The following is a 13,619-nucleotide window of genomic DNA, read 5'->3' on the forward strand; positions in this document are numbered from 1 at the left end:
CCTATATATTTTTAAAATATTTTCATTAAATAATAGTAAGATTATATGAATGCATTTTATTTACATCATGATTTTATAAAAAAAATAGTGTAAAGATCTTATATGAACTTAAGAAATTGCATTTTTCATACTTACTAGTAATTTATAATATTCATAAGTCCTCATGTCCCATATTAATAACAGAATGTATCAATTCCTCATAAGTGTAGGATCTACCAAAATATTTTACATATTTAAATTTATCACATGGTAAACACTTATAATTAACACTATCATCATCATTAAAAATATCATTATATGTAAATCTAGGTGTTTTAAATTTAGAAAATTGTATTCTAAAAGCGAGAATTTCATCTTCTAATGATTTATCACATACAAAACATTTTTTATTCTTAAATTCTTTTTTTGTGACTAATTGAGTAAACATATATGAAGATATTGTATAATGTCGAAAACTTGTATTCCATCCAATACATTTTACATTATTAGCAATTGCAATGGAAGAATACAAGTAGTATTCAGGATTATTTTTGCATAACTGAACACTAAAATTATTAATTTCATCAATATCATCAATTTCATCAATATCAGAAAATAAACTAATATAAATAGACCCAGGATCAAAATTTTTATAATTAACAATATTAGATATATCTATATATTGTTGAGCTTGAAACCACTTTCTCTGAAATTTATCAAGCCAATTTAAATCTTTTTTTAAATTTTTTTTATTTGTTAAAATGGTGATAGTTTTATTTTTTAGATATTTGTCACAATAATAATATAAACAAATATAACTATTAACTAATATAATTTTTATATTATTTTCTTGTTTAAAAAGTTTAATTCTCATAGTTGAAGGTCTTTCACCAATAGCAAATACTCTTGGAAACTTACTTTCTAAATCTAAAAATTGTAATGTGCTATTCATTAGCCAACATAAGTCTTGGGATTTAGTACTTTGTACTAGACGAAAAAGACTTGATTCTAATGATGATAAAGAAGGGTTGAGATCTTCCAGTATTTTTTTATCAAACCAAAAAGGTATTTCTATGTTTTTATTATTAGAATGCCATTTTTTAGAATAAAATGAATTTTCAAAAATCATTATTTTAGTAGTGTTAGGTTTAAGTTGAATAATATCTTTTTCATTTATTTTTTGTATTTTGGTATTTAAAACTATAATACAATCATACATTATTTTTAACGAATTATTAAAAATGTCTCTAGTAGTTATCAATGTTACATTTTTAAATTGATAAATTATTGATAAATCACCACCTATTTTTATTATCAAAAACTTTCTATTATTATAGCGGGTAAATATTTGCATTAAAATATCATTAATGTCTACTCCAGTTACATACTCTACTTTAATAATATCTTTAGTACCATTACTGAAAAGATGATTTATCACTCGTTCTCGTTCACACGTTATTGAATAATCATCACCTGTGCATATACGGTTTTCCCAAAGAAAGAGAGCAGAGTGAATTTTGTAATGTTGAACATAAAATAAATTGTAAACATAATAATGAAGCAAAAACATCATACATAATCCATAAAAGAAATCTATAATATCAACCAAAGATAAAAACTTGGATTTTTTTAATATTAAATACATTAAATATTGAATTTCACTCACATCTCGAGATATCACTGCCATCAAGGCTATAATACACCAGCTACTGATAGTATATTTTTTAAGAAATTTAATACAATAATTAGTAGCTGATAAATACATTGGATGATTGTGTAATTCTAATAAGTCTTCATTAAAATTATAAATTTTACAGGATTTTTTATATTCAATCAATTTTAAAAATTCAGTAATAACAGGAAAAGGATATTTTAAGATGATTTCTTTCAAAATTTTTATAGAATTAGTAGAATTAATACCACCATTATTACCTATAGGACTTTGAAATTTTGAATAAGAATTTTTACAATATCTATAATATAACTGACGAAATGGCATATAAAATGGATTATCAACAATCACATTTTGCCATTGCTTACAAACTGGTGCACAACAGTTCAATAAATCTTCATATGGAAGTTGAGCAAAAATTTCTTGGAGAATTTCTTCTACTGTTGTTGCTGCCATTATTTTGTAAATTGTAATTGAACCTCTATATATGAATCTCAATTTATATATCTAATATTTTTATTAATTATTTTATTTTTTAAATATTTTATGTTTCATATTTAAAATAAGTTAAATAATTTAATTTTATTACATATTTACAACGCATTAAAACTAACTTTATATAACAATGATAATAATACCAGAAATAATCCTCCAAGAAATTTTTGCTCAAATCCCTTATGAAGACTTATTAAACTGTTGTGTTTTGGTTTGTAAACAATGGCAAAATGTGATTATTAATCAGCATTATATGCCATTTCGTCAACTCTATTATCAATATTGTAAAAAATATTATTCATTATTTCAAAGTCCCATTGGCAATAGTTATAATATTAATTATATAAAAATATTGAGTACATTTTCTCCACGCTTAAAGATAATTAAATGTACGAAATTTCGTAAAATCTATAATTTAACAACTGATTTATTAGAATTGCATAATCACCCAATGTATTTGTCAGTTGTTGAATTAATTAAACAACAACAACCAGCATCACTAATAATCAGTGGCTGGCATATTGTAGCCCTGATAGTAAAATTATCTCGAGATGTAAGTGAAATTCAGTATTTAATATATTTAATATTAAAAATATCAAATTTTTTTTCTTTCGTTGAAATTATAGATTTTTTCTATGAATTATGTATGATATTTCTATATAACAATGATTTTATTGATAATTGTAAAGTTTACTCTGCTCTTTTTCTTTGGGAAAATAAAATTTATGATGGTGAACATACGTGTAAAGAAGTACGAGTGATTAATAATAATAATAATAATAATAATACTGAAGATATAATTAAAATGGAGTATATGAAGAGAATAAATGTTGATGAAGTATTAATTCAGATATTTACTCCAAGAAAATTTTTTTTTTGGAACATAGATTATGATGAATTCTTATCATCATTTAATAATGTAATATTAGTGAAAACTAAAGAAATAGAAATTTCTAATAATAATACATTGAAAATATATGATTGTATTATTACTTTTGAACAAACAGTAATAGATGAAAAAGAAAGTTTTGAGTATAAATCAACAATTACAAAAATTATTTTTGAAGAAACATTTTATTTAAAACAATGGTGTCTAGATGTAAATTTACTTACAATGATATTTTTTATATTCATATTATTAATTATGTTTGTTTAGAATAATATATTAAATAAATTAATATATTTAATAAAATATAATTTTTTTTTCATTATTTGAAATCATAATTTTTTTATCAGTAATGAAATAGATGAAAAACTATTCCTAAATACTTACCATGCTCTTTTTTTATACAAAAATCGAATTAAAGATGATTCTTTTATCTTCATAAAGGAGTTGAATAAAGTAATTTTTTTTTATTAAACTATAAAAAATAACACTATAGTAATATCTTCTTATAAATAAACAATGGTAGCAATATCAGAAATATTCCTCCAAAACATTTTTGCTCAACTCCCTTATGAGGATTTGTTAAATTGTTGTGCTCCAGTTTGTAAGCAATGGCAAAAAGTGATTATTAATCAGCATTATATGCCATTTCGTCAACTCTATTATCGATATTGCAGAAAACCTTATTCATTATTTCAAAGTCCCTTCGACAGAAGAACAGATAATAATGATGATGAATCTACACATTCTATAAAAATTTTACGATTATATTTCATAAATAATAACAATGGATTTCAACTTTTGAAAATACTTGAGTACCATGAAATGCATAATAAAATCTACAATTTAACAACCGATTTATTAGAATTACAAAATCATCCACATTAACCACAGATTACAACAACTCAAATAATATCACTGCTTAAAACCTACCGACAACGGATTTAGAATCTCTCTTGCTAATTAAAGTATTTACGGGACTAACAGTCTGGGTCAGTTTGACTTGTACAGGAAGAAAGGTGACATGACATAGCAGTTAACAAACAACAAAACACATTTTCTATAAATAAACTTAAAACAAAACGTTTTGTCCATTTTATATATATAAGTTGAACTCTTAACTGAAATGTGTGTTAGTAGGAGACTTGACTGGGGAGTGTAAACACGTGTTAAGTAAGTCTCATCTTAACAATAATGTGTGTTAGTAGGAAGCTTGATTAGTGTGTAAACAGGTGTTATAGTAGTCAGATATTTTTTATAAAATGTTATTATCAAACTTATATTTTATTAATTATTTTCAGGTTAGAAATGGTTGCTTCATATAATAGTGGTATCCTAGTACAAGCTTTGGTACGTGTTCCAGGTAGTGGTAACAATGATAATTCAGCAGTTCTTTTAAATTTGGGCCGAACATCTGATTTAGCTGCAAGAGTTAATGTACCTTCAAGATTACCTCCATCTTTAACACAGAATAGAAGGTTAATAAAACCTAAAAACAATTCTGAAGATGATAAACCACCACCACCATCATCTCAAAAACGAAAGATTGAAGAACAAATGTGTTCTTCATCATTACCATCACAGAAGCGTCCATGTACCCAACCAGTAATTTTAATGCCTATTAAAATTCCCATTAAAAATGGTGCTGTAGATGTGTCTGAACTATTAAAAAATTCAGTTTTAACACAGAAAAGGAAGTCAGCAGAACCTAGAAACAACTCTGTAGATGATAAACCACCACCATCATCATCTCAAAACCAAAAGCTTGAGGAGGAACAAATGTCTTCTTCATCATTACATTCCATTAGTCCATGTACCCAACCAGTAATTTTAATGCCTATTAAAATTCCCATTAAAAATGGTGCTGTAGATGTGTCTGAACTATTAAAAAATTCAGTACCTAGAAACAATTCTGTAGATGATAAACCACCACCATCATCATCTCAAAAACAAAAGCTTGAGGAGGAACAAATGTCTTCTTCATCATTATATCCCATTAGTCCATGTACCCAACCAGTAATTTTAATGCCTATTAAAATTCCCATTAAAACTGGTGGTGCAAATCATATAGATTTGTTTGAACTATTAAAAGATTTTGAAATGCTCAAAAAAGAAAATGATGATCTTAAAAAACACATGGAAACATTTAGAAAAGTATTTGCAAATAAAAAACTATTACTTTCTTTTAGCAAAAGACTAATTCATTTGCTGTAATTCAATTTTTGAAGCTGATCTAAAAACTTATATTACTACAAATATGACTATGAATATTTAAAATATGTAATTGTTTAATATTTTGATTTGAATATTTAAAATTTATGTATAAATGTTTTATATTTTGAGTCTTTTTATATTAATTCTTTACATTATACTCTTTTTCTCATGATTTTTTTGAAATAATTTTGTTTATACTATTATGTTAAAAAAAATGTTTGAAGTTTGAACATTGAATGAAATTTTGGATATTAAAAATAAAATAAATGAAAGAATTATTTCATTTTATTATACTTTGTTTATTTCGTTCCATTAATTAAGAGAATGTTATATCTTGTGCTTGTATTGGCCATAAGATAATTATTATCTTTGAAGACTTAAATCTAATTTTTGAATAAATTCTTCGTAGATCAGTGAATCCATATTTTTGGCTGAAAAGATATAAAATCAATTAACGTTTAAATTTTTTTATATTTTTTTTTATGAAATATTTTTCAATATTTAAATATTTAGTTAATCTTTAATAAACTAACCTAATTGATATAAAAAGAACCAGTCGCCTATTTTACATTTTTTGGAAATTTTTTTAATTGAAAGACGATGGTGACGATGAACTTTCATAATTAGAATGGTATTTCTAATAATGGGTACAAAAGTTGCTAGTCGGTATATTATACCCAATACTGAACACACTGCCAATATGATAAACCTAAAATAATAAAAAAAGTTTAACTATAGCAAATATCAATTATTATTATTGTTGTTGTGCCGAATATGTAAAACTGGTCAATTAGCAAGAACTCCTTTAAAATTAAGTTATTTTTGGAATTTTCTCTTAAAGATATATTATTTTCATTAGCCTATTTGAAATGATATTATTATTATGTAATATAACTAATAATTATTAACTTACCAAAAATATAAAAAAAGAAATATTTTTTCATTAACTATATTCAGAGAAAGAACACAAAGACTATCAATTTTTTCTATAGATCCAGATGAACCATGTTTGTATAAAGTACACGTTGCTACTTTTGGGAATAATTCATTCATATGTGTACTGGAAGCTATTACTTGAGTACCATAAGTTAAAAATTTGTATCCTAAAAATCTAAAAAAAAAAAATCATTATTATTATATTATATTGTATTATTATTGTTTAAATATAGTTAGTAATATCATCATATATTATTAATTTAAAAAATAATATTAATGTAACGTACCTATTAGTCAAGTATATTTGTCCTATAACATTTACGAAATTAAGAATTTCGCAGCCAAAAAATTTGTAAACATAAATATTTTGAGAATGTAAGTTGAGTGTAAAATAGTTTATTAAGTATTTAATTCTATTCTGTTTAATTGTATCATCTACAATAGAATTATTGAGATGAGAGACTAACATCTTAATCTTTCCTCCTTCTAATATTTTCCATAAGTAATGAGGAAAGTAAAACATCATAATCTGTGTAAATTAGAAAAAAATAATTAAATTATGTTTTACTTAAAAAAAAAATAATATTTTTATTATTCTATTAATGATATATATAATAAAAAAAATTAACTAACCTGAAAATAGAGAAATAAGGCAACCCATTGGTAATATTTATGATAAAATTTGATTTTTCCATCCTTTGAAGTAGTATAGGTAGAAAGAATCCAACAATACAGGTTCATGACTTTAGAATCGATATCATTTACTACACAGTCAATTGGATCACCAAAATATTGTTTCTGTGTTATTAATATACAAAATATAAGTAAAAATATTATTGTTATTTTATAATGAAGAGAAAATATTATATTATTAATATGAAAATCCTTTGTGTGAATATTTTTGAAATATTTTTTATGGACATTATTAAAGACTGCATACATAATTAAATCTTTTAAAGACTAATTATTGAAATATATATATTTGAATATTTTTTTTATGATTTATTTTTTTTTTACTCATTTATATATAAATAAATCATTAATATTTTTTAGCATTTATATATAAATTATTAATATTTTTAAACTCTATTAAAAACATGGAGAACCAATTGAAAAATACTAAAAACTCTCTCAATATTGTAGTAAATACAGAAAAAAAAGTTATTAATAATTTTATCTTATCAATTAAATTGTTTTTAATTTGTACTAAACAATGGTTTAATTACTATTTTAGTAAAGATTATAATGACAGATCTAGACTTAGAATTAAATTAGAAAAAATGTTTGATGATGAAATAAAAAAAAAATTAGAGAAATAAATTAGATAAAATGTGTAATGAATTAAAAAATAATTCAGTTTTTAATAATAATCTAAAACAGAAAATAAACAAGAACAAGAAAAAGAAGATAGAAATAAAAGATACATGCTTCATTATGTAATATGGATAAATATTAACATTTTTTCATTATATATGATTGAAATATTTTTGAAATACTCAATTATTTAAAATAAAATTTGTTCTGTAATTTGAATATTTTTTTATTTTTTTTTACTAACCATTTATATATAAATTATTTATATGTTTTTAATTTTATTATAAATATGGAGAACCAAATGGAAGACACTAAAATGTCTCTCAATACAAATAAAAAAGTTATCAGTAATTTTATCTTATCAATTAAATTGTTTTTAATTTGTACTAAACAATGGTTTGATTACTATTTTAGTAAAGATTATAATGACAGGGCAAGACTTGATAAAAAAATGGTAATTAAAATAAATAAAATGTATGATGAAGTAAAAAAAAATAGTGAAAAAAAGAAAATTAAATTAGATAACAAAAACAATTCAATTTCTAATAAGTCTAGAAGAAAAAATAGAACAAGGAAAAGAAAATCAACATAAAAAAGATCAATACTTTATTATATAATATCAACAATAATTATAAATATTAACATTTTTTCCATTATACATAATTGAATATTTTTCATTGATCTTTCATATTTTTTTGTATATTTTTTTAAGGCATTACAAATCTTTCATTAATTTGCAAATTTTGTTTAATGACTCTCTCTTATATGTTTTGATAATGTGATAATATTTTTATAAGGAATATTACAATAATTACATAAAAAAAGTTTTCCATCTGCATCTACTGTGTGTATACGTTCATGCTTTCTCAAATAATTTGAAGTAAATGGTTTCTGACACCATTTACAAAGTTTTTCTACAAGTGTAAGTGGTTTTAAACCCAAATGTACTACATTTATATGTTTCCTCAAAGCATATTGACGAGTAAAACTCTTATGACAATCATTACAAATGAATTTTTCACCAGTGTGAATTTTTAAATGTTGTCGTAAATAAGAATTACTGCACAATGTTTTATTGCATATTTTACATTGTACTCGTTTACTCTTTGGTTTAATGTGAGGTTTTGATAGATTTGAAAGTTGGGGCTGTTTTGAATTATAATTTACTATCATCTTATTTTGGAGGGGTAGTGTAGTTTGAAGTGAATTTGTTTTCTCTAAATACTGTGGCTCACTCTCTTGATTGGCAGTTAACCCTCCTAATAAATTTTCTTGTATTAATGAGTTTGTGTAGTTTGATATTATCATATCCATTATTAATGAATTTGTGTAGTTATACCATATTGTATCCAAAGTGTTTTGAAAAGATGATGTCATTATATTTGTTTCTAAACACTTGACAGACGAAATGAAGTTCTTAAGTACCGTCTGAATGATTAATTTTCGTTTCTGTAATAAGAGAAATAATAAAAATTTTCAATTTACTATATATAAACTTTTATATCATAATTTAAATTATTTTACACAAACAAGAAATATATATATAAAAAAACGGAAGAATGTACCACAATACTTTAAATAAGTATGTTAATTTTACAATTGTGACTATGTTGATGATATTATTGCCTGTATCGCCTACATCGGATAATGAAAAAAAGTGTATCTTTTTGTATCCAAGAGATCTTTTGAAAAAGAATAACAATATTTTATTTCCACTTCCTATAATTATACAAGTTGAAGATCATAATCAAAAACCTTGGGAAAGCTATTGGGAGGTGGTGACTAAAGAAAACACTTCAATAGTGTGTATTGAAATAAATGGTAATAAAACTGATACTACAATTCGCTATAAAATTTCAAATTGTAATGATAGTAATGAGTGGCAACATCGAATTTTCTATCCTGAATTTAATCCTGGTAGAGGATTGTGGAATAATATTTATTCAATATTTGTAAATGTTGCCGACAATGATAGTAGTTGTTTGAGTATCGATCTTAACTATAATAAAAATTATACTATTAATTACCATTTTAACATAACTAATCAAAGTTTAGATAAAAAACAACAACAACAAGAGTCTTTAATTGAATGGAGTATTAAAATAATTAATATTACAATAGAAGGACCAAAAATTCGTTTTTTAGATGTTAAAAAATACAATTATATTAAAAACAATCAATGTTTAGGAATTAAAACATGTTCTGATAACAAAAATTGGACGTATCTAAGTCTCCAAACTTCAGATACAATAATTCTAGCCCATACACAAAGAATAGAAAATGCCAAAATCGAAGTTAAAGTGGTTTTTTCAAAATGTTTCCCTGAATACTTAAAAGGAATACACACTTTAAATTCGATAGAGTATCCCACTTCTATATTAAAAGTGAATTACAAAAGAAATAATAATCATTACCATACTCTAAGTGTAACTTTAGATTATGATGATAATTATCATCCATACACACTAATATCTTTAACTGTTGAACATAAAGGTTTTGATTGTACTGGGCAATGGTTTCTATTAGGTATTAAAGGAGCAGAAGTATTTCCAAACTGTAATAATAACAATAACAATAATAATAATACTTTTTCTACTGCTGCTACTACTACTTCTGCTGCTGCTGCTGCTACTACTGCTGCTGCTACTACTGTTTCTGTTACTAATGAAGATATACAATTTTCATCTTTATCTAACTCTATAAATAAATTAACAGAAAATGAAAAAATTCAATGTTTTATAAAAATTTTTATAGCTTATCTTGTAAATTTGCTTATTAAAAAACAATAATAATTTATGAAACAACAAAAAAAAAATAGTATTATGTTTTTCATTTTTAGTAGTATAAGATGAAGAGAGAAAGTGAGACTATTTAAATACCTCTCTAATTTATGATGAGAAATCAGTATACTCCTGAATTTCTTAGAGAAAGAAAGTGTTTTTAAAGTTGGACAGCTTGGTATGTACTATATATATACTGAAATATATCACTTAATAATTACTGAATATTTAATCTTATTTACTGGGAAAGAGTTATTAACTATATATGTATTTCTTTTTCAGACACTATTGAAGAAGAGTTCCTCCAAATGGATAAAAATGGAAACTGATAATATAACAGGAATGATTTGCAAAGTTTTGCCATATAATAAAGACATATTTCCTATATTAGAATCAATTAGAGAAAAAGAAATAAATAGACTAAAAGATTCTTATTTTGATAAATGGTTCAAAAAAGTAGAAGAAAATACTATTTTGATTTGTATTGCTAAATTAATTACTAAATATTGGTCACAGAAAATGAGAAAGTATGCTGAAAAATTGATATTGAAGAAAGCCATTAATGAAAAGTATTTGGATATTCAAGATATCAATTTTGTAACAATCCTAGATGATAACAATGACAATGATAATGATTGGGTGATTGAAGATAAGGATGATATTATAATTGATCTTATTTGGAATATATTTGATATGAAATCATATTTTGATTCAGTAGAAAAACATCGCTTATGGGTTAAAATGACATATGAGAAACTGAAAATTTTTATGCCTTTTCTCACTCCTGAAATCATTGAAAGACATGATTTAACTAAATTTGCATTCAGTCAGGCTGTTGGTTACACACTGAAATTTGTGCATAACATTGATCATACTATTGTTAATAAGGCTAATGAATTTCATTTGTTTAATACTGTAGGTCAGCATCAACCAGAAACTTATATTGTATATCTCTTCCTTCTCAAGATATCTAAGAGCTGAAGATCATCATCTCAGCGTGACCCAGGAGCCTTAGCTTAACAATTAAGAAGTATAAATCCTTAAAGTTATCTTAAATGGGCCTTGAAGCTAAAGATTAACAGGGCCAAGAATTTTAGCTGAAGGAAAACAGAACCAAGACATAAATAATTTGTGTATGTTTAATGAATTATTATAGAGTGAAACACATTTTATCAAAGAAAACATTATCCTACTGGACCGAGTAAGGTACCATCGCCCTCATTTAAAGTAAAATTAAAAATAAAATAAATATATTTAAAAAATCATCTTTTGGTTATATTCACTGAGTGGATTTCGTTTCATTAATTTTATTTTAATTTGTATTTTCTAGAAAGACAGCTTTTTTAAGAAACTGCCAGTGAATGTCTGACAGATCTAGCAGGTTTGTAGATCTCAGAGGCTTTAATAATATTGGGTAAGTTGGAACCTGCCAGCTATCAGTTCAAACTATCTTCTAAGTAAAATAAATCAGCATTGATAGTTTGAAGCCGAACAGAAAAAGTATTCACAAGTAATGGCATAGAGATCAATATCCTACACATATGTACATAAAACCAATCCAAATCGTCCTCTAAACAAGATATATAGGTTATGACAATTTGAAATCAAAATCACATTTTATTTAGTAAAATTGGAAAATTGGTCCCAACTCAGAAAAAGATAAGAACAAACTTTCCACTGGGCAAATAACATCAGTAGTGAAAGTTTGATGCTAATCAGTAGAGGCATTCTTTAGTTATTAAGAAAACAAACATTCTAAGTTTTTAACTATATTAAATTGAAGATTGAGACACTTATGCAACATATGGGAATCTTTATTGAGAAAAACTTTCGCCTCACAATGGCTTCATCAGCACAATACAAATCATAAGGGTGTAAGGAGAGGAGGAGTTTGAGGTGATCAATCCCTCAGCCTTGGAGTCGATGTGTTCAGTCCATCAATCTTGTAGAAATCATAGCATAGGGCCGTAGACGTGGCTTATATACTGTAGTCAGGTGAGGTGAAGCAGGAGGAGGCGGCATCATTGTGGTACCTTCCACTAGTCGAAGTAGGTCTTCGCCCAAAAGTTGGACAAGGTTGAAGAATTATTTGTATCTGATTTGTATGGGACTGATGAACCACTGTGTGGTGAAACGTTTCCTCAATAAAGATTCCCATATGTTGCATAAGTGTCTCAATCTTCAACTTGTTGGTTTTCTAAACCATTTATCACATCTGTCAGACACTGTAACATCATGGGATTGATACAAAGAATTCTTAACCTTGTCCAACCTTTGGGCGAAGACCTACTTCGACTAGCGGATGGTACCACTATGACCCTGCCTCCTCCTGCTTCGCCTCACCTGACTACATTATATATGCCACGTCTACGGCCCTGTGCTAAGCTTTCTACAAGATTGATAGACTGAACACATCGACTCCAGGCTGAGGGATTGATCACCTCAAACTCCTCCACTCCTTACACCCTTCTGATTTGTATTGTGCTAATGAAGCCATTGTGTGGCGAAAGGTTTCCTCAATAAAGATTCCCATATGTTGCATAAGTGTCTCAATCTTCAACTTGTCGGTTTTTAAACCATTTATCACAACTATATTAAATTGGAAGGTTTGTATCTACATAGCTTCATCTCATTGTGAAACTTTCTTAATATATGATACATGAGCCATTAAAAGGTTCATGAGGTTTAAATTAGGTGCTTTTAAGGAATTTCAAGAAAAAATACTTAAGCATTTTGAAAATCATATTTGCAAATTTCTACTTGAATGCTCTAATAGCAATCTATTTTATCTTCTAACTGGGATATTCCAGTCTTAATTAAAGGTTTGAAACATATTAGAAGGGACATTCTTCAGATATTGTACACTGCACACGCCAGTGGGTGAATGAACAATGTTCTAATTATTGTGCAGCAGCGTTGAAAGTTTGAAGAAATGTAAACGATGCATTCTCAAATTATACATGATTATTTTGGAGACAAAACATTTGTGCAACATCCCCAAAAGACCCCATAAATTCTGACAACCTGTCTAGGTATCCTTTTTTTTAGATGGACACCAAATAAGAACCACGATAGGAAAATTTTTGCCTAATTCTACAAGAGGGTCACATTTGACGTGACTTCTGCAACGCACTCAAAACTTTGCAACACTTTTTATATATAATATATTAATTAAAATATGTTTCTCTGGTATGTAACCGTTTATAACCTATCCTCAGTTTCGTTATATAATTCACTCTCTCTTTCAGTTACTGAGAAATATGTCAGTTATCTTAACCCATTAAATAGTTATGTTTTTCTTTTATTTAATAGATTTCTCTAATGTTAGTGTGATCAATACATG

General features: G+C 25.6%; 1 protein-coding gene across 1 annotated transcript; it reads right to left on the minus strand.

Moving 5' to 3' along the window:
• Nucleotides 1–5,609: 5,609 nt before the first annotated feature.
• On the minus strand, nucleotides 5,610–7,124 carry LOC138851557 (innexin inx2-like). Its single transcript, XM_070080797.1, has 5 exons — nucleotides 6,816–7,124; nucleotides 6,470–6,711; nucleotides 6,160–6,357; nucleotides 5,780–5,955; nucleotides 5,610–5,677 (listed from the first exon to the last, which is right to left on the minus strand). The coding sequence occupies exons 1-5, from the start codon at nucleotides 7,122–7,124 to the stop codon at nucleotides 5,610–5,612; spliced, it is 993 nt and encodes a 330-aa protein (XP_069936898.1).
• Nucleotides 7,125–13,619: the final 6,495 nt, after the last annotated feature.

The sequence above is a fragment of the Cherax quadricarinatus genome, unplaced genomic scaffold, assembly GCF_038502225.1.
Source record: "Cherax quadricarinatus isolate ZL_2023a unplaced genomic scaffold, ASM3850222v1 Contig985, whole genome shotgun sequence".
Lineage (NCBI taxonomy): Eukaryota > Metazoa > Arthropoda > Malacostraca > Decapoda > Parastacidae > Cherax > Cherax quadricarinatus.